This window comes from Geotrypetes seraphini, chromosome 5 (genome assembly GCF_902459505.1).
Source record: "Geotrypetes seraphini chromosome 5, aGeoSer1.1, whole genome shotgun sequence".
Lineage (NCBI taxonomy): Eukaryota > Metazoa > Chordata > Amphibia > Gymnophiona > Dermophiidae > Geotrypetes > Geotrypetes seraphini.
In genome coordinates this window covers 32,596,091-32,622,635 of record NC_047088.1, presented here as the reverse complement: position 1 = coordinate 32,622,635, position 26,545 = coordinate 32,596,091, and the positions used below count along the sequence as shown (strand labels likewise).

At 45.7% G+C, this 26,545-nt stretch overlaps 1 protein-coding gene across 2 annotated transcripts in view; it reads left to right on the top strand.

The window, feature by feature from the left end:
- Positions 1 to 8,034: 8,034 nt before the first annotated feature.
- MAMLD1 (mastermind like domain containing 1) overlaps positions 8,035 to 26,545 on the top strand; it is a 270,399-nt gene continuing 251,888 nt past the window's right edge. The window contains exon 1 of one of the 2 annotated variants that reach the window (XM_033945983.1): positions 8,035 to 8,302. In XM_033945983.1, coding sequence (XP_033801874.1) covers positions 8,249 to 8,302 — 54 coding nt within the window. In that variant the 5' untranslated portion in view covers positions 8,035 to 8,248. Of the gene's footprint in view, positions 8,303 to 8,496; positions 8,552 to 26,545 lie in introns of those variants that run through there. The other variant, XM_033945984.1, reaches the window with a different exon arrangement.

Below are 26,545 nucleotides of genomic sequence, written 5' to 3'. Positions count from 1 at the left end.
TGTGCCGTGTTTCTTTTTCATTAGTGAATTCCTTTATATCAGGGGTAGGGAACTCCGGTCCTCGAGAGCCGTATTCCAGTCGGGTTTTCAGGATTTCCCCAATGAATATGCATGAGATCTATGTGCATGCACTGCTTTCAATGCATATTCATTGGGGAAATCCTGAAACGCCGACTGGAATACGGCTCTCGAGGACCGGAGTCCCCTACCCCTGCTTTATATTCACGTTCTTGAAAGCAAATCTTATAAACACAGCATTGGTTCATGGTTTAATTTTCACAGTCAAAAGTAGTCTAACTAATGCTCTTGAGAGCAAATACAAAAAAAAAAAAAAAATGTTTTAGGTTAATCCTATAAGTCCTCATCCGGGGCCTATTAATGTACTGTTGAAATACTGTAAAAGAGGCAATCTGGGACAGATTTTGTGGATTGTAACGGAGTTCAATCCCTCCAGCGTGCTTTCTACCGTGCAAGGAACTGCTTTCGCATCTCCCCCAGTAGGTCAATGAATCAAGAAAAAGCGCGTCGGGGTCCCTGAGGTATGCGTACAGAAGTGAATACCACGCTGACTTTGTTCCAGAGGAAAGCAATCGAGCTGCTAGAGGCTGCTCACAGGGACTTGTAAAATCAGTGTGCCACACTGGCTGGCTGGAGCTTGCTCGATTCGCCCAAAATAGGGACTTTGGAACAATCCAAACTAAAGATATATTGGGCAATTTTATAAAATGAAAGTAATCGCATGCTGTGATTTCAAGGAGGTTGTGCATAGCTTGGAAATACTTGGTAGCAAGATCCTTCCACAGGATTCTTAAAGCTAGGGGAATGTTATGGCGCCTTTGGGCAAGCAAAATGTTTTATTGCAGGGATCTCAAAGTCCCTCCTTTGAGGGCCGCAATCCAGTCGGATCTTCAGGATTTCCCCAATGAATATGCATTGAAAGCAGTGCATGCAAATAGATCTCATGCATATTCATTGTGGAAATCCTGAAAACCCGACTGGAATACGGCTCTCAAGGACCGGAGTTCCCTACCCCTGATCGGATGCAAGGGTGTCAAAGTCCCTCCTTGAGGGCCGCAATCCAGTCGGGTCTTCAGGATTTCCCCAATGAATATGCATTGAAAGCAGTGCATGCACATAGATCTCATGCATATTCATTGGGGAAATCCTGAAAACCCGACTGGATTGCGGGACTTTGAGACCCCTGGGTTAGAGCTACAGCCTCCGCACCCTGAGGTTGTGGATTCAAATCCCATGCTGCTCACTGTGACCCTGGGCAAGTCACTTAATCCTCCACTGCCCCAGGTATATTAGCTAGATTGTGAGCTCATTGAAACAGATAGGGAAAATGCTTCAAGTACCATTTTGAGTATGGTTGTATAACTACAAAAAGGTGGTATAGAAGTCCCAAACCTTTCCCTTAAAATTGTGATAAAGTACTTTAGCAGTGGAAGGAGCAGGGAGACCCATACAGGTTGTGAAGAGACTTTTCAATTGCTATTCTTGGAGGCAGCCCTGCTGAGCACATATCTGAATTGATGTTTGAGGAATTAAAAGTTGCACATTGTACATAAGACCCATATCCAGTAATTCATCATGTGGCCTTAGAGGGCCATGAATATACAATATATATACATTTCTGATATTTGAGGCTTTCCCCGTGTCCCTTTTTCATATAGAAACATAGAAAGATGACGGCAGAAAAGGGCCAAGGCCCATCAAGTCTGCCCACTCTATAGACCCTCCCCTTAAGATTAGCCAATGTTTTACCCTGACCCACGTAGGGATCCCACCTGGGCGTCCCATTTATTCTTAAAATCTGGCACGCTGCTGGCCTCGATTACCTGTACTGGAAGCTTGTTCCATTGCTCAATCACTCGCTCCGTGAAGAAGTACTTCCTGGTGTCGCCGTGAAATTTTCCGCCCTTGAATTTGAGCGGGTGCCCCCTTGTGGTTGAGGGGCCTCTGAGAAGGAAAATGTTGTCTTCCACTTCTATACGTCCGGTGACGTATTTAAACGTCTCAATCATGTCTCCCCTCTCCCTGCATTCCTCGAGAGTGTAGAGCTGCAAATTGTTTAGTCTTGCTTCGTACGAGAGACCTTTAAGCCCTGAGACCATTCTGGTGGCCATCCTTTGGACCGACTCGACCCTCTGCATGTCTTTGCGATAATGTTGCTTCCAGAATTGCACGCAGTATTCCAGATGAGGTCTCACCATGGTCCTGTATAATGGCATTATGACTGCAGGCTTTCTGCTGATGAAACTTCTACGGATGCAACCTAGCATCTGCCTTGCCCTTGAGGAAGCCTTCTCCACCTGATTGGCAGATTTCATGTCCGCGCTAATGATTACTCCTAAATCTCGTTCTGCTGAAGTCCTGGTCAAGGTCTCCCCGTTCAAGGTATAAGTTCTGCACGGGTTTCTGCTTCCCAGGTGCATGACCTTACACTTTCCAGCATTGAAGCCCAGCTGCCAGGTTGAGGACCAGCATTCCAATGTACGCAGGTCCTGCGCCATTTCCAATGTACGCAGGTCCTGCGTCCATATACTTTGGAATAATTTTAAATCATTAGCAGCTTATTTACAAACACATGAACATCATTTTTAATTTTTAAGTGCCCAAATTGCTCTCCTAATACTACCCACATCTGGAATAGAGCAGAAAAACACTCTGAACATGCTCACATCAAGAGGCCCACTCAGACGAAGGGCAAGTAGCCAAATGCGCTTACCCACATATCAGTCATCTATCTGCCCCACTTAAAGTTGCCAAAAGTACTTATGTGCCTTGACTCTGTACTATTCCACAGGGAAAAAGGAAATAAGCGAATAACTGAAATGTTGATAATATAATTGCAAGTGTTCATTACAGTATGCACTCGAATACAAACCGAGGTGACCTTCCCCCCCCCTCCCCCCAAAAAGGAGGAAAAAAGGATGACTCGAGTATAAACCAAGATTAGAAATTTGAATGATCTTGGTAAGCCAGTCTACAAAAACTTGAGAATATCCAATGCTTTTTTCTAGGCCAAGAGCATAAAATCTGTTTTATTTGGGGGGGGATCTTCCCAGATAATTGTGACTTGGATTGGCCACTGCTGGAAACAGGATACTGGGCTTGATAGACCTTCAGTCTGCCCCAGTATGGCAACTTTTATGTTCTTTTTTTTTTGTTTTATGTATAACAATTTTTATTGAAAGAATCAAATAATCAGTACAATAGGATAATACAAAAATACATTCAATACAATAATATTTCATACAAATCTAAATCATTCTTTCAAATTTAATTTCCATATCAATTAATTCAATCTTATCTACACCCCCCCCCCCCTTTATTCCATCCCCTACCCATTACCTTCCCCTAAATGAAATCCCTCACCCTGGATGAAAGTTGACAAAAATAAAGAATTAAAATAAATAACTGGAATGTAATTATTAAACCTAATTTTCATAATAAATCATTGATAACCAAACTTCGTATTTTTGGTGAAAGATTCTGAATATAAGGATCCCAAACGTCCATAAAAAGACGAGTTTTTTTAGGCGAACCTCGAACCTCCCAACTCTCACATAAAAATAAGCGATGTAATTGATTCCTCCAATGCCAAAAACTTGGAGATTCTTTCTGCAACCAAAATTGCATCATACATTTATGCCCAATCATACAGGCTTTCTGAAATAAAAGACATTTTAGTTGGCCAAAAACCCCACAAGCTGATGCTTTACCAAAAATTATTCCCCTAGGACAACCCACTATCGAATTACCCCATAAAGAACCCAAAAATAATAGGATGGCAGACCAAAATGAGTTGATCAAAGGACACAACCAAAAAGCATGAGATAATGTGCCAGGATCTTTATTACATTTAATACAAACTGGGGTATCTATTAAATTCGCATGAAAAGCTTGAATTTGGGAAAAATAAGCCCTATGCAAAATTCTATAAGTACATTCTCTCCAAACATACCCTTTTATAATCTTTGGTAGTCTATTAATAGATTGAGTAAAATCAAGAAGAGAAATCTGAATTCCCAACTCCTCATTCCAATTTTGTAGAATTTTATCATATGTACGGGTAGGTAATATTTAAGAAAATAGACAACAAGATCTGATGTCCCTTTCCATGTATTAAAATTAGTCCAATAAAAAAGATCACCTTATTTCCATTTTCTATTTATAAACGTTTTATCAACACAGCTACAACACTACTTTATGCTAAAGCAAAAAAAAAAAAAAAAAAAAAAATAGACATTGTGCTTACCATTAGGACTGGAAACCTGCTGCCACCGTCAGTGCTGTATTCTGATCCGGTGTGGGGCCTTCAGCATCTATGCATACTCAAGGCCTGCCTGCTCCCGTCTTCTTTGAGAATCTCGGAGGGAGTGAGAGAAGTGCTGCGGCGGCAGGGGTTTGTGTGCACGGAGGCTAGCGGCTTTGAGATTCATCATGGGGGGGGGCATGTATTCAGTGGGGAGAACTGGGGGGGGGGATTGTTGTATTGCAGATTACAACCCTGATGGTCATCGGAAGTTGAATGGAGAAGAGCCGCACCATCAGTCGGGTGGTGGCTCAAATATAAAACTGAGACCCCCATTTATCCCAGGACAAGCAGGCAGCATATTGTCTACATGTGGGTGACGTCATCCACGGAGCCCCGACGCGGACAGCTTTTCAAGCAAACTTGACTGAAGATTTCAAGTTTGCTGATGCTGCACCACGCATGTATGTGCCTTCCCGCTCCACTAGAGGGCGCATCCCCTCCTCGTGGTCTTCAGTTCTTAGTTTTCCGCGGAGCCAGAAAGCCCTGTTGTTTTTCTCTCGGTGTTCAAGTGCCTTTCTAGCACCGCGGCTTCGTTGTTTTCGTGCAGGAGTCGCTGTGCGCCTTTTTTTCTTCAGGATATTCGGTTCGGCATCCGGGGGCTCCCAGTTTGCCATGGCCGCTTGGCCCCGGCCTGTTTTTTCCTATGTCCAGGCTCCTTACCGGGTTCAAAAAGTGCACCCAGTGCGGTCGGCTGCTGTCCATAACCAACCCGCATCGTTGGTGTATTTTGTGTCTGGGGGCTGACCACCCGACCAACTCTTGCCCCAGGTGTGCCACTTTTTAGACCCTTGCCCAAAAATCTTGGTTTATATTTGAGTATATACGGTACCTAACAGGCTGCTCTACAGAGACACCCTGTCCGCTCTGCCCAGCCATGGGCCAAAAGGAACATGCCCCTAGGTTTGGCCATATGCGTGAGCCACAGGTTTATGTCCCGAGTGCCCTACGACATGTGCCGGTTTTCTTCCATCTTATCTCAAAATTCTTCATCGTAGTTGAGCCAAACCCAACCACCAAAACGATGATACGCATCAAGAATGGAATCCGCATAGGCCAAGAGCAGGCCATAATCCTGACCCCACATGCTCGCAAGTCACATAAAGGATCGCATCCAGTTAACTATGTTACGGGAAACCGGACCAAACTTGGACTGACACCCCATTCTTTTTAACCTTTTTCTAACTCTTCCGCCAGGCTCTACCCTCAAGGAGCCTAACAAAGCTCTGTGGGCGCTACCAATGCCAGAGTGCCCCTGTCCTGGCCCTCCTGCAAAGATAGCACCCCCAACACCCTCCGAGGCGATCGAGAAGAAGACAAGGAAGAAGTGAATGAAGTTAAAGAGAACGAAAAGGAAGAAGAATCCTGACCCTTGCGCTTTCACATCCCCTTCTTCCTACCCTTGTGCCCCCCGCAGTAGCCCCTAGGGCCATATTACCCGTGTCCTGTGCACCTCCAGCACCGTCTGCTCCTCCAGCCAATCTTGCAGTGGCACCATCCTCAGTAACCACCATGGTCTGTCGTCACCGACCAGCCAATGCAGACTCGACCCATCTAGCTCTCCTCAGCTCCACGGTCTCCTCACTGCTCTGGAAAGGTCCAGATGCAGTTTCCTGGCTTGCAGCACACATGCCCAAATCCTGTAGGGAAAAATCCGGACAGGGAACAGCAACCTGCACAGTACCTGCAGAAGTTAAACCTGAGGACCACACCCAGCCCCCTGCGCCCCCACGACTCTGCTTGGACCCCCCCATGCTAATACCCCTACCCCACGCCAATGGTGGGCCGCCACCCAGATTAGACAGAACTGCCACCACCCATGGCGCTGGCCCCCACGGTCCCGCGGCCCATGGCGGCCAAATACCTGGGCACCCATTGGCTGCTCAGGCCATTCCCCCTGGTTCATGCGTGGACACACCACTGCCCATGCTCCTCTCCATCCCAGCACTCCCCCCATTCCTCAGGCCTCTGACACCCCCTCCCCCTGCATGCTCCCCCCCCCAAGATGCAGCACATGTCCCAGGCCCCAACACTCCCATAGAATCGGCTCTGGCCTCTGCATTTAATACCTGGGCCTCAGACGACGCCCTTGCCTCCCTCTAGGGCCTGCCGATCTACCTCTGCCCCTGAGGGCCACCCCGTTGGTCCTGCCTACCTCTCCCATGACTCCTGAGACTTCGAGAGTAATTGCAGTGCGGGCCATGGCTCATGAACGCCGCGGCGGTAGCAAGCGCTCTCCTACTGAACCCGCACTCACCGGCACCTTGTCCTCATCAAAAGAAGTCCCCTGCTGCCAAGTACAGCTGCAGGATCCTTTCCAGACACTGCACTCGACATCACCCCAGCTGCCACAAACAGAACCATGTCGGAACAGCCAAAAGCTGCCTCAGAGGACCAGGTATGCCCTGAATCCTCCGAAGTCCCGGCTTTTAAGACCTCTCTCCCAACGCTGTTTTCAGCCGGGGCCCTTCAATAGCGGGTCTTCCCCGCGTTGGGAAAGACACACTAGCCAATCCTAACTTTCCTCCACTCCCACCCACCATGCGCCCATGATGGGCAACCACGCGGGCCTCCCAGTTCCGTGTTAAGATCACCCGTCGAGACTGCAATTCTGCAAATTGGCACTTTGCAAAATAAAATAACTCTTTTCAGCTACAGTGGCAAAAAAAAAAAAACACTCAGAATGTAGGCAGTTGGTTGGGCTGAGAACTTCTCAACACCCCCTTGTACCAAAAATTGAAATTAAACTTTTAAAATATGGGCACAAGAATTATTTCTATAATCATCAGTTACAGACAACAAAAAAAAAACCCTAAAAGTGTACAACTAACAATGAAAAACCTGCTTAAACACAACCAGCAAAAACACAACCACACTTTTGGCAAAAGAGAGCGAGAGAGAGAAAAAAAGCGTGTGATTTGGTGGAGCACAGGACATGCAGGACTGGTTACAGTACACCCAGGCTGGTAGCTCCTGAATTGTCTGAATAAACGGAGTCAAAAGGGCATCCGACTTTATTCCCTTGCCGTTGACCTAAGTTTACCTTTCTTAGCAGGCACTTTAACTCTTGCTTGATCCTCCTCCTCCTCCTCCCTCTGCACTGAAGCAGGACAAGACTCTTCTTATACCAGGGGTAGGGAACGCCGGTCCCCCAGAGCCGTATTCCAGTCGGGTTTTCAGGATTTCCACAATGAATATGCATGAGATCAATTTGCATGCACTGCTTTCGTTGCATATTCATTGAGGAAATCCTGAAAGCCCGACTGGAATACGGCTCTCGAGGACCGGAGTTCCCTACCCCTGTCTTATACCGACGCTTCCCTAAGGATTGTGTACAAGCAGATTTCACATCCCTTTTTCCAACAAGGTACTTTCATTTTTTAATAAAAACCCCCAAACCCACAGTCTGAGGTTCTGCAGGCTTCCTCTTTATTCCTAAGCAATTGAGAAATGGAAACAGCATTGACACCAAACAGGATGGTGTACCCATCCCCCTCGTTATTCGCAATTATTTATTCTTTGCGAGCTCAGTTCTGCACAGGACGGGCCGCAGCGGACCTCCAACCTGCCCCCAAATGAGATCTCCTTGTAAGCAGCCGTGTGCGCGTCTCCTTTAAGGCAGCGGCTGGCTCCGCCTCTTTGGGGGTGACGCAGACGTTCCAGCCGCCCTATCAGTAAATTCAAGCCGAGAAGCTCCGCCCTCCAAGTGAGGAAGCTGTGGGTTGATGGAAATGTAGCGAGGCGATTGAGACAGACAGTGAATCATTAGCAAACTGCTCCGCCAGGATGAACTTGTCTGGAATCTAAAAGGACACACAATATCTCTGTGCTACTTTTTTTTTTTTAATTATTATTATTTTTTTTTTTGTGCTGGGTTTTGTTCATCGGCCAAAGTGGATGTAAAATCAGGTTGACCAGCAGTCCAAGATGCTGCTGGTTTCCCAGCGGGTAGAAGCACCACGCATGGAGCCACATATTCCCGTAAGTAGTCTTTTGTAATTGACTCTGTGGTGGCCGGAGGAGCTGCTGTCTGTGTTTAAGCTCGGCTTGACTTTCCCGATGGAAGTGCGCGTGTTCTGGTCTCGGGATTAGTCCGCGCTTACGAGCCGGCGCCCACTCTTTACGTTCATGTAGTGTGATATGAGGGGGGGGGGGGGGGGAAGCTCTGGCGGAGATAGTGAATCCACGATTTTGATCACCTGCCTGAAGTGCACGTCTGAGACAATGAAGGTAAAAAAATATATATATATATATTGCTGGTGTCGTGGATACGGTTTCGTTAGTCTTACGAATCAAAAGTGAGACGAGCTTCGTTTTGAGCGAAATTCTGATAGATGTTAAAATAAGTAATCGGGGAAACTCCTGCATGCGAAATAACCTCGCATCTGCCTCCGTGCCCCCCCCCCCCAAAAAAAAAAAAAGTTATGGTAAAAGCTTTCTTTGGGGGAGAAAAAAAAAATCAAATTCACAAATTAAGTGGCTGCTCCTAGAGGCTGCAGCTGGTAAGTTCTTGTTTAAGGAGGTGGTAGCAGCAGGTCTTGTAAATGCAACCAGAGCCGGTACAGAGAGAGATAGCAAACCACGCCATGCCAGGAAATTATCTAGGGGGGGGGGGGGGTTTGTTGGCTTGTTGTTTTTTTTTAGACGGGGACGAGAAGTTTATGTATTCTGGTTTAAAGTGAGTTCTTATAGGAAGGAGATGCTGCCTATGTTCTAGTGAGTGCACCGAGACGAATAGGATTGGGGGAAACTGAAATAAACTCTGTTCTTGAAGCTGAAGTTCTCCCTGTGGAGCAAGACTCGCTTTACCCTGATCACTTAAAGATTTAAACCTGATCGCATGAAGGGTTTCATCTGAATAGTTTCCCAGTCTTAACTCTTCCGACCGCGGGGGGAGGGGCCATTTTAATTTTTAGCGTGTAAAGCGATGTTTAAACTCCCCCCCCCCAAACAAACCCACAATCATTGTGAACAAAAGAAGTGCAAAGCGGTGTTGACTGTAGCGCTATGCTTGCAGATTGGTCGCCGGAGCACGGTTGTGTTAACCTAGCCGACGGGTTGTGATTGAGTTTGTGCGTAGCTTACCCTAGTTTTGCGATGCATCTGTGGGTGGCTGTGTCTCTTCCCCCCCCCCCCCCTCCACTGTGCGCGATGCTGTTGAACTGGGTCCCTGTAGTATTTGTCGGTGCCTAAAAGTGAGTGTGTGTGTTACTGATGGGTAGAGTTGAGCGAGGTGTCCTTTAAGGGGGAGGGGTGTCTGTATGGTCCTGATCCTAAACCCAGTATTTGTACAGAGTTGATAAAGCGATGAATTTGCATAATGAAAATATCCGTCGTGCTGAGAAATCGTACCCTGAAAGCTTACTCATGGTTTTTAACCTTTTGCTTTGCTGTGATTAAGCATAGCTTTAATAGTTCTGTATGCACATCGCCTGTTAACTTGATTCCAGTTCTTTGCTCTAAGCAGCTTTTCATATTGACTGGCATGGGGGTGGGGGGTGGGGAGAGAGTTGTCTGGAGCAGGATACAGTTGGAGTTGGTCTGCTGGATGTTGCATAATCAGGTTAGGGTGGGATTTGCAGTGGAGTTCTGCCCCCTTCTTCGCCACCCGATCGCCCTAGCCCAGCGGTGCCAGGGTCTGCGAGAGGACAAGCGCGGCTTTGTTCGCATGGCATCCCACTGCTAATCTCCCTGTCTCCGACTGTAAAAACTAAGGGAAGCTACTGTACCTGCTCCAGCTTCCCTGCGAAAAAAAAAAAAAAGAGAGAGAGAAAGGGCTTGCAGTCATGGAAAAGAAGAATCCCAGCTTTTGTTTCTTTTCAGATCGCTTTCTGGAAGCGAATCAAAAAGATGCTTTGTTTTCTAATAGGAAGGCATTGTGAGAAGTGGAAACACTGGTGGGGGGGGGGGGAGGGGGAGGGAAAGGGGAGGAGGCGAAAGGCGATTTAAAGGGGGGAAAAAAAAGCATTTCTGAAAGGAGGAAACGGAATAATCCAGGCTCTGCCACTAGTTTTTAGTAAATCGGGAGCCTGCGCATCTGAGGATCGGTGATCAATATTCCTTCTACTTATGATCTGATCCATCAAGGTCTCTTCTGCAAGGACGCCAGATCAATCTTCTAGGCTAGGGCATGGGATGGTCGAGAACAGGGACTTTGATGCACTATTGTGCTGGGTAGGGGGCAGGAGAGCGAACAGCAGCAGAGAGTCGAACTGGAAGTGGGGGGGGCAGGATCTAAAATATATTTTTCACTCGACTTTAGGCTCTGCATATACTTCCATATCTTTGTCCATTTTTTTCCCCCTCTCCTAACTGTTAAAATCTGGAGAAATCCCGTTTGGGTATCGCCTTTGGTTTACCAGAGGGCGCCTGATCTTTCTGCAGGCTTCAGCCAGCTGGCATGAGAAGCTAATGATCCGTGGACACTTTCCATGGGGCTCCTCGGCCCAACCGGTTTCGTCTCGCCTTCTTGGCGGGTCCTGTCGATTCCATGGTCTTGGCTCATTGCAACACCTCCGGACAGGCCAGTTCGCCGAGGCTCTCGGACTTCAATGCGATTGTTGATCTTGGGAGAGAGGGGTGCCTCAAAGTGAGTTTCAATCAGGGGAAAGAGTCAAAAGCCCTAGCAGAAGAAAAAAAAACCCCAAAACGCACCACTGAGCCTGAATTCTGAGCAATCCTTGTGCAGTTTAAATGTACAGCCCTATAGAAATAATAAGTTGTAGTAGCAGCGTGCCAGATTTTAAGAAAAAATGGGATAGGCATGTGGGATCTCTTAGGGGAAGAAGTTAGGGGGGGTGGGGTCATTAGAGTGGGTAGGCTTGATGGGCCGTGGCCCTTTTCTGCTGTCATTTTCTATGTTTCTAGTAATCATGGCTTATGAATAATAACATAACATGTATAATCAACCATCAAATTGATGAATGCAGAGCAGAAGTTGTGGTCATTATTAGTTCATATGGGTTTTGTGGAACTACGTGGGAAAGGCCATTTGCTCCATATTTTGTTGGACCCCTCACTGGTCCCTGTATTTTAAGGGGGCTACCAGGCAGGAGAGGGGGGAGTGACTTCATGGTTAAACTCTTGGATAAGGAATTGGGGTTCAGATTTCTTTAGGGAAAGGATTCTTACCTGTACATAATCTCCTGGATTCCGTAAAGGGTGAATTGGCATCCAAAAGAATTAGTTAGTAGGCTTCAATGATTTATTTATTGGTTTATGAGCACTTAATTGGCAGTAATTATGATTTGGGTGCTGAATTGGCTGTGTTCTGTAAGAGTGGGCACCTGAATTGGGCCTGTCGGACTTAAAAGGGGGTGTGGTTTGGGAAGAGTGTTCACAAAAGATGTACACGGTGTTACAGACCAGCAGGGATCTGTGCCCAGCTTCCAGATCAGGATTTAGGCCAGGTTTCAGCAGGCATAAATCCTTATGCCCAAAGTTGAGTGTCAAATTTGGCACTTGAAGATATTCTGTAAGGAGCACTCATTCTGGAGCACCCTTTATAGAATTTTTCCTCGATATACTGAAAAACACCTGACTTTAAGATGCTGGATTTTGCATGTAGAATAAATAATATATTCCCCCCTCCATATTGGCAGGTTTGGCACTCGCAACTTTGATTATTCGCGGATATTATCTCCCTACTAGACCTCACTACAACTTGCTTTTTAAAGCCTGGTGATCTAGAGGTGAAGCGGGGCAGGAGCGGTCTTCCTACGCTCCTGCCCCATTGCAGAGCTGCGAACATAAATGACTGTCGTGAGTTCCCGCTAATGGATCAGAGTCGGCCCTAAAGTTATTCGCGGGACAGCTTTGCCCCTAACCCCTGTGAATATGGAGGAAGGAGTATACAGTATATCTTTCTAGTAAGGAGAGCTGCCTCTTCCAGTGAGTAGATGGTTGTGGTTCAGCACAATTTTACCATCATTCTACATGTTAATAAATACATGTAGAATAATTTGAGGTTGCAAGGAGGAAGATTCAGGAGCAATGTTAGGAAATTCTTTTTCACAGAGAGGGTGGTAGATGTCTGGAAGTGGTGGAGAGGAAAACGGTGATGGAATTCAAAAAAAGTGGCATAAACATAAGAGTATCTCTAATTAGAAAACGAAGGATGTAAATTAAAGAGCTAAGGTTGGTACTGGACACACTTGTGTCCCATATGTGATGATTTGGTGTAAGGATTGGGCTGGGGAGGGCATCAATGGGAACTCCACCAACTTGGAACATGAGTATGTTACTGGCCAGACTTTTCGGTAGATATCCTGCAAACAACAGGTTGGTTGGATAGGTTGGAGTGAGCTTGGATGGCAACTTCAGCATTTGGAACCTAGGACAATACTAGATGGACTTTACAGTCTATGGCCCAGAAATATCAAAGAAGAGACATTAATTTAATCATGTATTTTTAATGGATATAACTAATGGACAGACTGGATGGACCATTCAGGTCTTTATCTGCCCGTCATTTACTATGTTACTATGTTACCTGGCAGAAACCCAAAGAGTAGCAACATTCCAGAGCTGAGATTGTGATGTCATAATGCCTCATTCCACCAATGCCTAAGAGCCAGCCTCAGCAGTGATGTCACAATGGCTTGTTTAGATGGCAATTTCAGCATTTGGAACCTAGGACAATACTAGATGGACTTTACAGTCTATGGCCCAGAAATATCAAAGAAGAGATGTTAATTTAATCATGCATTTTTAATGGGCAGACTGGATGGACTGTTCAGGTCTTTATCTGCCGTCATTTACTATGTCAGCTGAAATCAGAAATTATATACTTTGATAGCATATTGTAAAATATGTGTGTGTTTTCTATACCGTTCTGGCAAGGGAGCTTAGAACGGTTTACATGAGTTTATTCCTGTCTGACCTGGTGGGCTCACAATCTATCTAATGTACCTGGGCAATGGGGGGGGGGATTAAGTGACTTGCCCAGGGTCACAAGGAGCAGCGTGGGTTTGAACCCACAACCTCAGGGTGCTGAGGCTGTAGCTTTAACCGCTGGTAGGGGCTCAGTGCGAGGAGTGGCCTAGTGGTTAGAGCAGCTGCCTCGGCACCCTGAGGTTGCGAGTTCAATTTCCATTGCAGCTTCTTGCGACTCTGGGCAACAAGTCACTTAATGCTTCATTGCCCCAGGTACAAAATAAGTACCTGTCTAAAATATGTAAATCGCTTTGATTATAACCACACAGAAAAAGTGGTATATTAAGTCCCATCCCCTTGACTAGGGTTATCATATGGCTTCAGAAAAAAAAGGATGGATTGAGCCATCCGGGTTTTACTTCCACTGAAAGCAATGAAAGTAAGGAGGATAGATTGAGATGCCCAGTAGTGCTGTCCGATTAACGATTTGAATCAGTTCACCAATTCAATTCGGGTGAATCGATTCAAATCGATTTAAAACAAAAAAATCAGCCTCCCGATCGGTAACTGATCCCCCCCCCTCTTGCTGGCCGGCTGCTGCCGCACCTGCTTTAGAGGGCGAGGGGGGAGGGTCAGTTGGGAAGTTCTGGTGTCCGGCCTGCCCCCTGGCCTCCCGCTGGTGTCCGGCCTGCCCCCTGGCCTCCCGCTGGTGTCCGGCCTGCCCCCTGGCCTCTCGCTGGTGTCCGGCTTGCCCCCTGGCCTCCTGTGCACCATTTACCTACTAGCAGCAGCCTGCAGAGATCACTGGGGCTAGCGATCTCTGCAAGCTGATATAGGTCTTCGGAGCTGTTTCCTCTGCCGCGATCCTGCTCTGACATCAGAGGAGAGGCAGGACCGAAGCAAAGGAAACATCTCCGAAGACCTATAGCAGCTTGTAGAGATCGCTAGCCCCATCAGTCTTCTCTGCAGGCTGCTGCTAGTAGGTAAATGGTGCGTGGGAGGCCAGGGGGAACACACAAGCCTTCTGGGGGGTTGTACAGGCCTTCGGGGGGGGGGACAGGCAAGCCTTCAGGTGTGGGGGACCCTGGTGTAGAAGTACACGGAGGGAGGGAGGGGAGGGAAGGGCATATGCTGGACTTTGGGGGGAAAGAAATAATGGGTCTAAAAACAGAGAAGAGGGAGAGAGATGATGGACAATGGGATTTAAGGAGAGAAGGAACAGAAAGGGAGAGAAGTTGGACACAAGGGATGGTGTGGAGGGGGGATAGAGATACTGGATAAGGAGGGTAGTTGGGAAAAGAAAGGGGAGATATGGTGGACCCTGGGGTGATGGGGAAGGAGGGAAAGATGCTGGATTAAAGGGTAGTTGAGAAAAGGTGGATCTGTGGATGGAGACAAAAAAAGGAAAGATGCCAGACCTCCGAGGGAGGGCAGGGAAACGGAAAGGGAGGACAGAGATATAAAATGGATGATTAACACGGAGAAAGAAGAAAAGGAGACCCTGGCAAGCAAATTATCAGAAAACAACCAACAAGATTTGAATAATGATCAGACAACTAAAGGTAGAAAAAATAATTTTATTTTCTGTTTTGTGATTACAATATGTCAGATTTGAAATGTGTATCCTTCCAGAGCTGGTGTTAGACCGCAAACATGAGCTAGGATTTAACAGAGAGAAGAAAAGTCTTTTTTGTTTGTTTATTTTGTTTACACCATGGTGCCAGTGTCGTTAGGAGAAGGCAAAGGGGGTGAAGAGGCTATAAAAGGGGTGAAGAGGCTATAAAATAAACCCACCATGATGTTTGGGGAAAAAAACCCAATTGGGCAGGAAAATCGAATCGAAATTTTTTTTCCTGAATCGGGCAGCACTATTGCCCAGGTCTTACTTCTATTGAAAGCAATGAAAGTAAAACCCGAATGTCTCAATCCATCCTCTTTTTTTTTTTTTTTCTGGAGCCATATGGTAATCCTACCTAATCCAAGCTCTGTTGGATTAGTGCTGGGTTCTAGCTCTTTAGACCTTTTCTGAGCAAAACAAAGCCAAAGTCAACATTTGTGGGCCAATACTCGGAACTCCCGCACTATAGGGAACATTGCCGAAACTTAGTTCCCCAGTTCTTGTGGTATGTAATAAGTGTGTGTGCTGCGAGACTGAAATTAAGTGGGGGGGGGGGGGGGGAGAGACCTGCCTGGCACATACGCAGAGTTTTGTGGTAAGCCCAGCTCTTGTAGGAAGTGAAGCACTGTTTTTCCGTGCCTTCAAATATAAGCTTTTCAAGTTTATTTTCACTTGAAAGGCTTATATGTAAGCACAGAAAACAGACTCCAATATGTGCTTTCACTTTTGGGTTTCGGACTCGCACACATTTGTTATTTGTTTTTTGTTTTTTTGCTCCCAGGACTTAAGAGACTTACATGGGCTTCCTTCCGCTTCTGAAGTAAATCTAAGCTGGGGGGGGGGGGAAAGATAAATCCTATCTTCAAACACCCTAGTGCCAGCTCTGAGCTGGTTAGGTTTCCAGGAGTAAGGGCAGAGTTTGTGTTCTGTTCTCTGAGCATTGGGAGCAAATGACCTCATTTACATCCGTTTGACTACAATTTCGGATCATCTTTGGCACCCACATTGTTTCCCGCTGCAGCCTCTCTGAACTTACTGAACAGGTTAACGGTTCATAGACAACCCCGCGAAAGACAAAGGCGCGCGCCGACAACTGAGCGCAAGACGGAGGCGCGCGCCAAAGAAAATTACAGTTTTTAGGGGCTCCGACGGGGTGTTTTGTTGGGGAGCCCCCCCAGTTTACTTAATAGAGATCGCGCCGGCGTTGTGGGGGGTATGGGGGTTGTAACCCTCCACATTTTACTGTAAACTTAACTTTTTCCCTAAAAACAGGGGAAAAGAGAAGTTTTCAGTAAAATGTGGGGGGTTACAACCCCCCACACCCCCCCACAACGCTCCCACAACGCGGCGCGATCTCTATACGCCCCCCCCTGGTCGGAGCCGTAAAAACAGTAATTTTCTGCGGCGCGCGCCTCAGCGTTGTGCTCAATTGTCTGCGCACGCCTTTGTCCCGGCGCGCTTTTGACCTGACACCCGGGTTAACGCCAGCACTAGTTCGGCGCTAATTGGCTCTAGCGCCAGCTTTAGGTCCTGCGCATTGGTGTAACGGAGATCAGAAGCAGACTCGTGAAAGCTTTTGCATCCGGGCATCTGCGCGCATTGGACTGCCCCCTAAGGAGAACATAAGAACATAAGAAATGCCTCTGCTGGGTCAGACCCGAGGTCCATCGTGCCCAGCAGTCCGCTCACGCGGCGGCCCAACAGGTCCAGGACCTGTGCAGTAATCTTCTATCTATACCCCTCTATCCCCATTTCCAGTAGGAATTTGTCCAATCCTTTCTTGAACCCCAGTACCGTACTCTGCCTTATAACGTCCTCTGGAAGCGCATTCCAGGTGTCCACCACTCGTTGGGTAAAGAAGAACTTCCTAGCATTCGTTTTGAATCTGTCCCCTTTCAACTTTTCCAAGTGCCCTCTTGTTCTTTTATTATTCGAAAGTTTGAAGAATCTGTCCCTCTCTACTCTCTCTATGCCCCTCATGATCTTATAAGTCTCTATCATATCCCCTCTAAGTCTCCTGTTCTCCAGGGAAAAGAGACCCAGTTTCTCCAATCTTTATCTTTCTATCTCTCCCTTTCTCTCTCTTTCTTTCTGTCTCTCTCTCTCTTTCTGTTTCTCTCCCTTTCTCTCTCTTTCTTTCTGTCTCTGTCTCTCTCTCTTTCTGTTTTTCTCCCTTTCTCTCTCTTTCTGTCTGTCTCTCCTTTCTGTCTGTCTCTCTCTTTCTGTTTCTCTCCCTTTCTGTTTCTGTCCCTTTCTTTCTATCTCTTTCTATCTCTCTTTCTGTTTCTCTCTCTTTCTGTCCCTCTCTATTCTCTCTATGCTCTTCATAATCTTGTAAGTCTCTATCATATCCCCTCTAAGTCTCCTCTTCTCCAGGGAAAAGAGACCCAGTTTCTCCATCTTTCTCTTTCTATCTCTCTCTATCTCTTTCTTTCTATCTCTCTCTCTTTCTGTTTCTCTCCCTTTCTCTCTCTTTCTGTCTCTCTCTCTCTTTCTGTTTCTCTCCCTTTCTCTCTCTCTTTCTGTCTCTGTCTCTCTCTCTTTCTGTTTCTCTCCCTTTCTGTCTCTGTCTCTCTCTTTCTTTCTATCTCTTTCTCTCTCTCTGTTTTTCTCCCTTTCTCTCTCTGTCTGTCTATCTCTTTCTCTCTCTCTTTCTGTTTCTCTCTCTTTCTGTCCCTCCCTACTCTCTCTATGCCCTTCATGATCTTATAAGTCTCTATCATATCCCCTCTAAGTCTCCTCTTCTCCAGGGAAAAGAGACCCAGTTTCTCCAATCTCTCAGAATATGACAGGTTTTCCATACCTATTATCAGACGTGTTGCTCTCCTTTGAACCCCCTCGACTAACGCCATATCCTTCTTAAGATACGGCGACCAATATTGGACTCAGTACTCCAAATGCGCGCGCACCATCGCCCGATACAACGGCAGGATAACTTCTTTCGTTCTGGCTGTAATACCCTTTTTGATTATACCAAGCATTCTATTCGCTCTCTTAGTGGCCGCTACGCACTGTGCCATGGGCTTCATTGTCATGTCCACCATTACCCCCAAGTCCCTTTCCTGGACTTGGGGGTAAAAGGAGCTAAAAGAAGTGTAAAGCATAGGCTGTTTACTCCCCTCTCCCCTTGTGGAGCAAGAATATTAGGGAAATAAACCCATCGATGTGAGAGATTTAACATAAGGTGCCTCTAGGAGGGAGCTGAAATGGCCTTGAAGCTGCAGGACTGACCAGCTGTTTGCTGCCGCCAAGAAGAGCGAATCGGCTTGTTTCCTTTAAAGTGACAGAGCTCTGTGCCGTACAAACTGGAGGTTTGCATATTAACTGTGGAGGAGGGCGCCCCAAATTGTTTTGGCAATTTTCTTGGCCCAGTCCCCTTGTTATTTAACCGACTCGGGTTTCTCTTTCCCCTTCATCGCAAAAAGCCTGATGTGCTAAATACGCTTTTGTAACGGGTGGTGCGGGGGGTGCGTGGCGGTATTTGCAGTACATCTGGACCTGTGTCACCAGTGGTGCACACAGTCTCAACATCAGTCTATGAATGAGTAACACAAGGCGGGAGCAAAATGCACTCTCTTGGAGAGCTTACAGTTCAATATTAGAAGCCTAGCTATCCAATGATACTGTAACAGTGCTTGGAAATATCTAGCCTGGAAAAGTGAATGGCAAGACACCAGGGGGGGAAACCCCCCCCCCCCCAATATAATTTTATTTATTTATTTATATAACTAGTATTTTAACCCGTTACATTAACGGGTGCTAGAATATATGTCTGTGTGTCTTTATTTCTGTCTCTCTCTCCCTCCCACTGTCTTGTCTCTCTCCCTGGCCCCCTTTGTCTGTCTGTCTTTCTGTGTCTCTCTCTGCCCCTGTGTCTCTCTTCTTTTCTTTCTATCTGTCTCTCTCCCTGCCTCCTATGCAGCACCATTTCTCTCCCACCACTTCCCTGTGCAGCAGCCACAGCAGCATTCCCTCCCCCTCCAATTCCCTCCCCCCACACCACTTCCCTGTGCAGCAGCAGCGTTTCCCCTACCCCCCCTTTCCCTTCCCACGATCTGGCCGGCTCCCTTAGTCCCTTAATACCCCCCTTCCCTTCCCGCGGTCCCGACAAACCTTCCTATTCCAGCAGCGTCTGCAGCACTTTACCCACGCTGCTTCGGGGCCTTCTACTGCCCAGCAAATCGGGGCAGTAGAAGGCCCCAAAGCAGCGTGTGTAGAGTGCTGCAGACGCTGCTTGAATCAGAAGGTTTCAGGACCCGCAGCCCTTGCCGGACCCGAAGCGAGCTCTGGGGGTTTTTAAGTCCGTTGGGGGAGGGGAGGAGAGCAACTCCTCTCCCTTCCAGCTCCGTGGCTTTATCCTTCAGATGGCAAGGCTCCGCGCCGCTGCGCGCATGCGCACTGCTACCTGCGGGTCCCTATAGCGCACGGAAAACGAGAGCACGCAGGTGGGAGTGCGCATGCGCGCTTAGGGCTTTATTATATTATATTTGTTTTCTATTCCGTTTTCCCCCAAAGAGCTCAGAACGGGTTACAGGTTAACATACTCGTATACAACTAACAGGTTACAATTTACCTTAGTTAACAGTACAAGTTTTTGATACAAGTCTTTATCCTAACTCGATACTAGAGATCTGATACCAATATACATAAAATACAGGTTGAATTTGTCATAGTTACAGTTCAAGATGTTTCAATACATGCGACGGAAATAAAATTTTGTACAAAGAGAAACGAGCAGTGCACACAGATTAGATTTCAGTGCGAGGACCTCCCATTTCAGGGTACAGTCAATGTGAACACACCCAGATGATTCCCTGTCTTTGCTTTTACCAAATGATATATATAGTTTTTTCTAACTGCATGATACGCAGCTTCTAGCCGCCTTCTCTGTCACTCGTTAGGAGGAAAAGGTTGTTTGGGGAAGGGTGCTGTTGCTGAGAGAGAGGGGGGGGAGGGAAAGAGAGAAATGTGAGGAAATTCCATGTTAGGAAAACATTAGCAAAGGGTGACTTCTAATGCTTTCCTGTGTCTGACGTTGAGGGTGACAAATAGAAGGTGTGGGCTGAGGCAGGAACGTCACCGAGTTTTAAACTCTACCCGGAAATGGCCTGTTGGCTTGGGATAAAAAAGCAAATATAATATATCATTATGGGAGGGGAGGTGCCCCGCTGGGAACGGCCTCTTCCAGTGAGCAAACCAGCTGTAAGTGGCTGTGGTTGCTTTAGCCCTGAGCAAATGTCACAGTTTTATTGTGATTCTCCATGTTTAAAACCCTGCCAAGAGATCAGCTGAAACCAGAAACTGTATTCTTTACTTGTTGAAGCATACTGTTAAATGTTTGAAATGCCTGCTTAGAAATGCAATTGGAATATAAATGTTTTGATGCATAACACATAAAATATATGCGTGTGTGTTTTGGAAGCATGGTTACAGTGTACAAGTGAATCTGCTTGTTTCTTTCTCCCAGAGTTCTTTGGTGCAGGGCCCAGGGTCTAGGTGTCCCCTACGGACGCCAGGTGTGGTCCCCTATCTCTCCTTTCAATACCCCCCGCCCCACACACACACACACACCTACCACCACCATCTTGTCTGGAGGCTTGCTGCTGGCCCCATCCAAAATAACTGCTCCGTTTTACTTCAGGACTGTGCGGCTCTCGGTCAGCTTTGAGTTTTACGGTGTACAAAATCCCAAGCTTTTCTTGTGAGGCTGTGTGCAAACAGTTGAAGACATTCGGACACCGTGTGGATCAAGCTCGCCGGCAGCCACAAGGCGCTGGAAGACGGCAGAAGACCTGCCTTGGAGGCAGAGCCTGCCACAAGACTTTGCGAAAGGTCAGGGGGCATTAAGAAACCAGGAGGAGACCCGGCTCGGAGGGACTGAGGACGGTGTTAAATGTACAGGCGCTGCGTATGCCTTTCAGCGCTATAGAAATTATAAATAATAGAAGTAGTAGTAGGATAATGGTGGTTGACTGGGAGGAGAAGCTGGGGGTTGGGGGAGAGTGTGTATTTGGGGAAAGCAAGTTGTGGGGGAAATGTGGGTTGGGAGAGACAGGATGGGCTGAGAGACTATCAAGCCCCTTCCCTTCCCTTGTTTAAAAGCAGACTGAAACCCCCCCCCCTTTTTGATATAGCCTTCAATCCGTAACCCTACTCCTCTGCCCTCCAACCCAACCCACTGATTGACTGTTTCCCTTAACTGTATCCATGACATCCTGTTTGTCTTTGGGAAGCAGAGCTGAGATTGTGATGTCACAATGCCTCATTCCACCAATAAGAGCCAACCTCATCGGTGATGTCACAATGGCTTGATTGTCCTGTACTCTCCTCTGCCATCCAACCCAACCAGCTGATTAACCGTTCCCTGTAACTGTATCCATGACATCCTGTTTCTGTCTTGTCTGTTTAGATTGTAAGCTCTTTCGAGCAGGGACTGTTTTCTTACTCTTTGTGACTCTGTACAGTGCTTTGTGCATCTGGCAGCGCTATAGAAATAATTAATAGTAGTAGTAATAAGAACATAAGATTTTCCACTGCTGGGTCAGACCAGTGGTCCATCGTGCCCAGCAGTCCGCTCCTGCGGCAGCCCTTAGGTCAAAAACTAGTGCCCTAACTGAGTCTAGCCTTACCTGCGTATGTTCTGGTTCAGCAGGAACTTGTCTAACTTAGTCTTGAATCCCTGGAAGAGCGTTCCAGATTTCTACCACTCTCTGGGTGAAGAACTTCCTTACGTTTGTACTGAATCTTTTTTCCTTCTAATTTTAGCAAGTGCCTTCTGAGTTTGCCTGGGTCCTCTTTTTTATCATCCAGGCTCCTGGGTACCATCTAGCCCAGGTCCTGGCTCTTATGTTGAAATACTTTTGCCAATGTGTCCCCACTTTAAAAATAGTGAAGACCACGGTATTATCTTGTGGCTCAGTTCTCTGCCTGCGAGTCTTTCCCCGACGCAACTCGATTTTTGCATCCTTGTGAATGGAGGACAGAGATGATACAATCTCTGTATCCAGAGCACATGAAAATTACGTTGCATCTCATTGTGGTTCTTGATAAAATTAGGCAGCTGAAAAAGCTATGCTGAGCTGACAGCGTGTAGGAAAAGGCTACACGTGGGGCGATTTAGGCGAGAAAGCATTTGTGAACGAAAGAACATTTAAAAAAAAAAATTCATTTCTTTGTTTTACTAGTAGGGAACTGTCGCTTGATTTGCACTGCTGACATGTGAGACGTTTTAAGCGTGTGTGTAACTAACCTTGAGATAATTAGTAATTGTATTTGTTTCCCAATAAAAGGATGGCAAAATTATTTTTAATTATAGTGGCATCATTCCAAAGAAACATCTTCATACCTGGCTACAATTGGCTGTTTACTCTCCTGCACAAGGATTAGGATTTCAGACTGACAAATCACTGCAAATATGCAGCAGCTTGGTTTTTGAACAGGTCAGCAGTTTTTACCCAGCCTCCACTAGAACCTTTCTTCTCCAAGCTGATGGAACTGGTTTCATAGGTGGGGATGACTTCATATTAATATAGATTTTTTTTTTTCAAGGTGGGGGGGGGGGGTGGCTTACGTTACAAAGAGGGAGCTTTTATCCCCCTGAGCTCTCTGGCAATTATCTCGCTGCCATAAATGTTGATACACACATAATGGATGTAACTAAAAAAAAAAAAATCTCCTTATCCAAGCAGAAAAGGCTGTGTGTTTGTTGGAGCAGATAGAATGCTGAGAGTGTGAATACACAAACTCATGTGTCACTGGTGAGGGAGATAAATGATGGGAGAACAGGAGTTTCTGGTTACTATGGATCAGCACAATAAACCAATTCCCATCATACACCTCTTTTAATAATATACCAGTTTCAATGCCATTCAGGGGTAACCTAGGTAGCACCAGTCAGCTGTAAGTTGGAGGGTTGTTTTTTTTTTCTTTTTCTTATGCTGCTCCTTGATGCATCGCAGAGAAGAGTTTGGTTAGTCTAATTTTTAAGACCTGGGTCTCGAACAGATGTGCTTTCGTATACTCAATCTGCTGTAAAAAAAAACAAAAAAAAAAAGATTTGAAAACTGACTCAGAACAGTGAGTCACATTACAATGGAAAAACTCTTTTTTTTTTTTTTTTTTTTGTAAATCTTTATTAATTTTAAAATATAAATAGTGCAATACAATGAATTTAAACATAAAAAAATCAAGAAACGCACTTTAAATATGCAAATAATTAAAAAAACACTCATTTTCTCCCCCCCCTGTCCCCCCTTAACTAACAAAAACCCTTACAGGGAGAAAGAACACTGTAATCATTTGTATGCTTTTTCTGCACTTTCTTTCACGTTAGTGTCATTGTAGGCAGCAGCCTCTTCTACTTAGTTGAATTTCTTCAGGCAGGAACAGTTCACAATTTTTCATCAGAATTGGATTCCGAGTCAAACCCGAGTTATCAGTAAAGTTTATGGAGTCACAAACCCCTGCTTCATTATCTAGTTGCAGACTGATAATTCCGATCGCTCTCTGGGGGTCACACATATGAATAAGCTCGCGCTGTATTTTCTAGAAACACCCTTGGTATCATGTTCGCGTTTTGAACTGGAGTATTTGTTTGTAGAATATTTGCATAACCGGCTTTTGATAGTCATGCTGTTGACTGCTGGCGTTTTCATTCCTGATCTGTTAAATGAATTCTAAGTGTGTCAAATGGGTAAGTTCTCTATAATGTTTGCACTCATCCGGCACGTTTTGCTTCAGTCATTCCTTTTCAGTGCTCTTTCCTGCATGGTTGGATAGTGTGTATTCAGTTCAATGATATCACATATCTAGAGAGATTAGGCTCATGATATTTTTTTTTTTCCTAATCTCTCCCCCCCCCCACCCCCCAAATCCCCGGGCTAAAAAAAAAAAAAAAGGTGTTTGAGCTGAGAGTCGGTATTTTGCACCAGACAACAGTGGGTGGGTCCGCTAGAGATTCTGGCCCGGATTCCGTTAACGGCACCTACATCAGCCGGTGCCTTCAGAAAAGGCGCCAGCTGCTTGTCAGTTACGCCTAGGTGCTGTTAATAGAATTGTGATTTGTGTTTAACATAGGCACTGGTAATTTAGACCAGGGTTTTTAAGGCCTACATTCCAGGCACCTTTGGCAAGAATCACACCTACAGAAGCGCTTAGCGGCGCCTTGGATCATTTCCGGTAGATGTGATCACAGCGTCCTTTTTTTTTTTTTTTTTTTTTTGTAGGCTATGGGTGCCTACATTTTAAAAAAAAATGACATTTCTAATTGATTTTAAATGATGCGGTCAATTACCGTGCTGATTAACACTAATTAAAACAAGTTAGGTGGCAGCTGGGCGCCTTCTGCTGCCTAACTTACGGCACCTTTAGAGAATTTGGGGCCTCTGTGTGTGCCCACAACTCTGCCCCCCACCCCCGCCATGCTCTTGTAGCCAAACAAGTACTGTCTCCAGAGCTACTAAAATTGGTGGTGGTCGTCATAAAGCATATAGGCACAGACATAAAGATCTGTACCTATATACCTGCAGGAAGGGAAGATGTGACTGAGACATTTACGAGGGTGGTTTGAATAGTTTGGTTAAAAAAAAAAAAATTAAACAACCCCCCCCCCCCCGAAACCCCCCCCAACAAACAAACCAGTTATACAGTAGATTCCCTGTTAACCAGAACTCTCAAGCAACCAGAAAAAAATCTACAAAAATACTTTAAATGAAAATAAAATCAATTTCTGGCGGAAATTTAAGTGTAAACTTGGTGAGCCACACCTGAGTATGCTCACGCTTTACATACCACATGTCCGGTAGTTTATCTGGAACAGTTTATGGTATGGTATTTTATTAGTTAGGCCTATTTTTTATAGTAACTCTCAAGCAACCAGAAACTACATTTATCCAGCATCTATCAATCCCCATGGGTGCTGTTTAACTGAGAGTCTATTGTATTTCTCAACATAGTCTCCATCGATGGCTGTACACTTAGTCCAGTTTCTTCAAACATCTGAAAAATAGATTTTGTCAAATTGTAAAAAAGATTTAACTTGCTTTTTGTACTGAAGTGATTAACTCTGTAGTCAGCTGTTCTCTGCAGCCATAAGTTTCCTTGAAATAATTGCCTCTTGGACTTATGCACTTACTCATACTAGGGAGAATTCTATATGTGGCATCTAAAGTTGCTTGCCCAATTTGTGAGTGCAACTTAATCAACTAGCACTTAACTAGCAAAGACTGGATGCTTAACTATCAATTATTGCAGCTAATTAGCATGTAATTAGAAGTTGCATGCTATTCTATAAGGCTCGGCACCTAACTTTCATAGCATTTATTTAAAAAGGGGATGTGACCAGGGGCATTCCAAAATGTTGTGCATAGAATTACAGAATTTGGCCTAAGTATGTCTAACTTGGGTGCTGGCATTTACCCCTGGCTCCAGCAGGTGTTAAGTCCAACACCCAAAAGTTAGGCATGGGATCCACGCCTAAATGCTATCCCCCATAGTGTCCATACATGCTTGTTTTATTTCCTAAACCATATTCTCCTCCTGCCCTTGTCTTTCACTTTTCTCCCTTTACATTTTGATCTTTGGAAGGTACCCTTTGGAAATCGTCTTCCCCTACACTGACCCCCATACCCTTCTCTCCATTATCCTGTACAGCAGTGATTCCCAAATCAGCCCCGAGAGATCCCAAACTACTTGGGATCCTCAGTGAATATGCATGGGAGAAATGTATATACAGTGGAAACAGTGTTCGCAAAGCTATATCATGAATATTCACTGTGAATATCCCCAAACTTTCTTGACTTGGAGTCCTCCCCCAGGACAGGATTGGGAACTACTCCTCCACAGCTTCTAACGCCAACACTTTTCCATGCTGAAAGTACATAGAGTGCAGATATTCAGTATACATATGGCATATTTGTTAGTATTTAACCCCCAAAACATCACCACATACATATGGTTGTGTCTTTTATGTTAGTTGGAAGAAGACCTTGAGAAGATGCTTCCTCATTTTGGCCTTGAGCAAATGGTAATTAGGGAAGATACAAAAACATAGAGTTGGAGGGGAACCTTGTTGGATGTTCCTATGAGAACTTCCACTGCCTCCCAGTAGGCTATGCCAGTGTTGCTGATAGGCATCGATACTTGTGTCCCAGATTCTGCTTAAAAGCTTTTTCCATGTTTCAGGAGTACTCTTTATATAGCCAGAAGGAATGTGTGGACATCTCCTTATCCAAGTTGGCTGGATATTCTCTTCAGGATCTCTTGATTGCATGCTATCACTCTTTGACGATATGAGTATTTGGGGTGCCTTCCTTCGTACTTCCTCTGTTTTCCTATATACACACGATATCTTTGAGAAGAAGTTTTTAAATGAGGGGCATACCATATTCTAAGAGAGGAAACTTGGACAGCTTGCAACTTGCATTAACATAAATTGCACAGAAGTTCTTAGGTATGGTACAGTGTTTCAGAACTCTGGATATTGTTTCTACAGGGTGAGCCACGGAAAAATAGCCCACCTCCGGTGATAGTATGACAAGATGAACAAGCAAGTGGATTGTTTTTACTCACTTAACCCACAAGTTACAACAGAGGGTGAAAGTGGTCCCCGTTCATGTCTATGAACCTTTGGGCTCGTCGGATCATGTTGGCTGATACTGCGGATTGTGTCCGTGATGTTTTCCTTGAGTTCATCCAGGGTATGTGGATTGTTGGCGCACCCTTTCTGCTTTAAA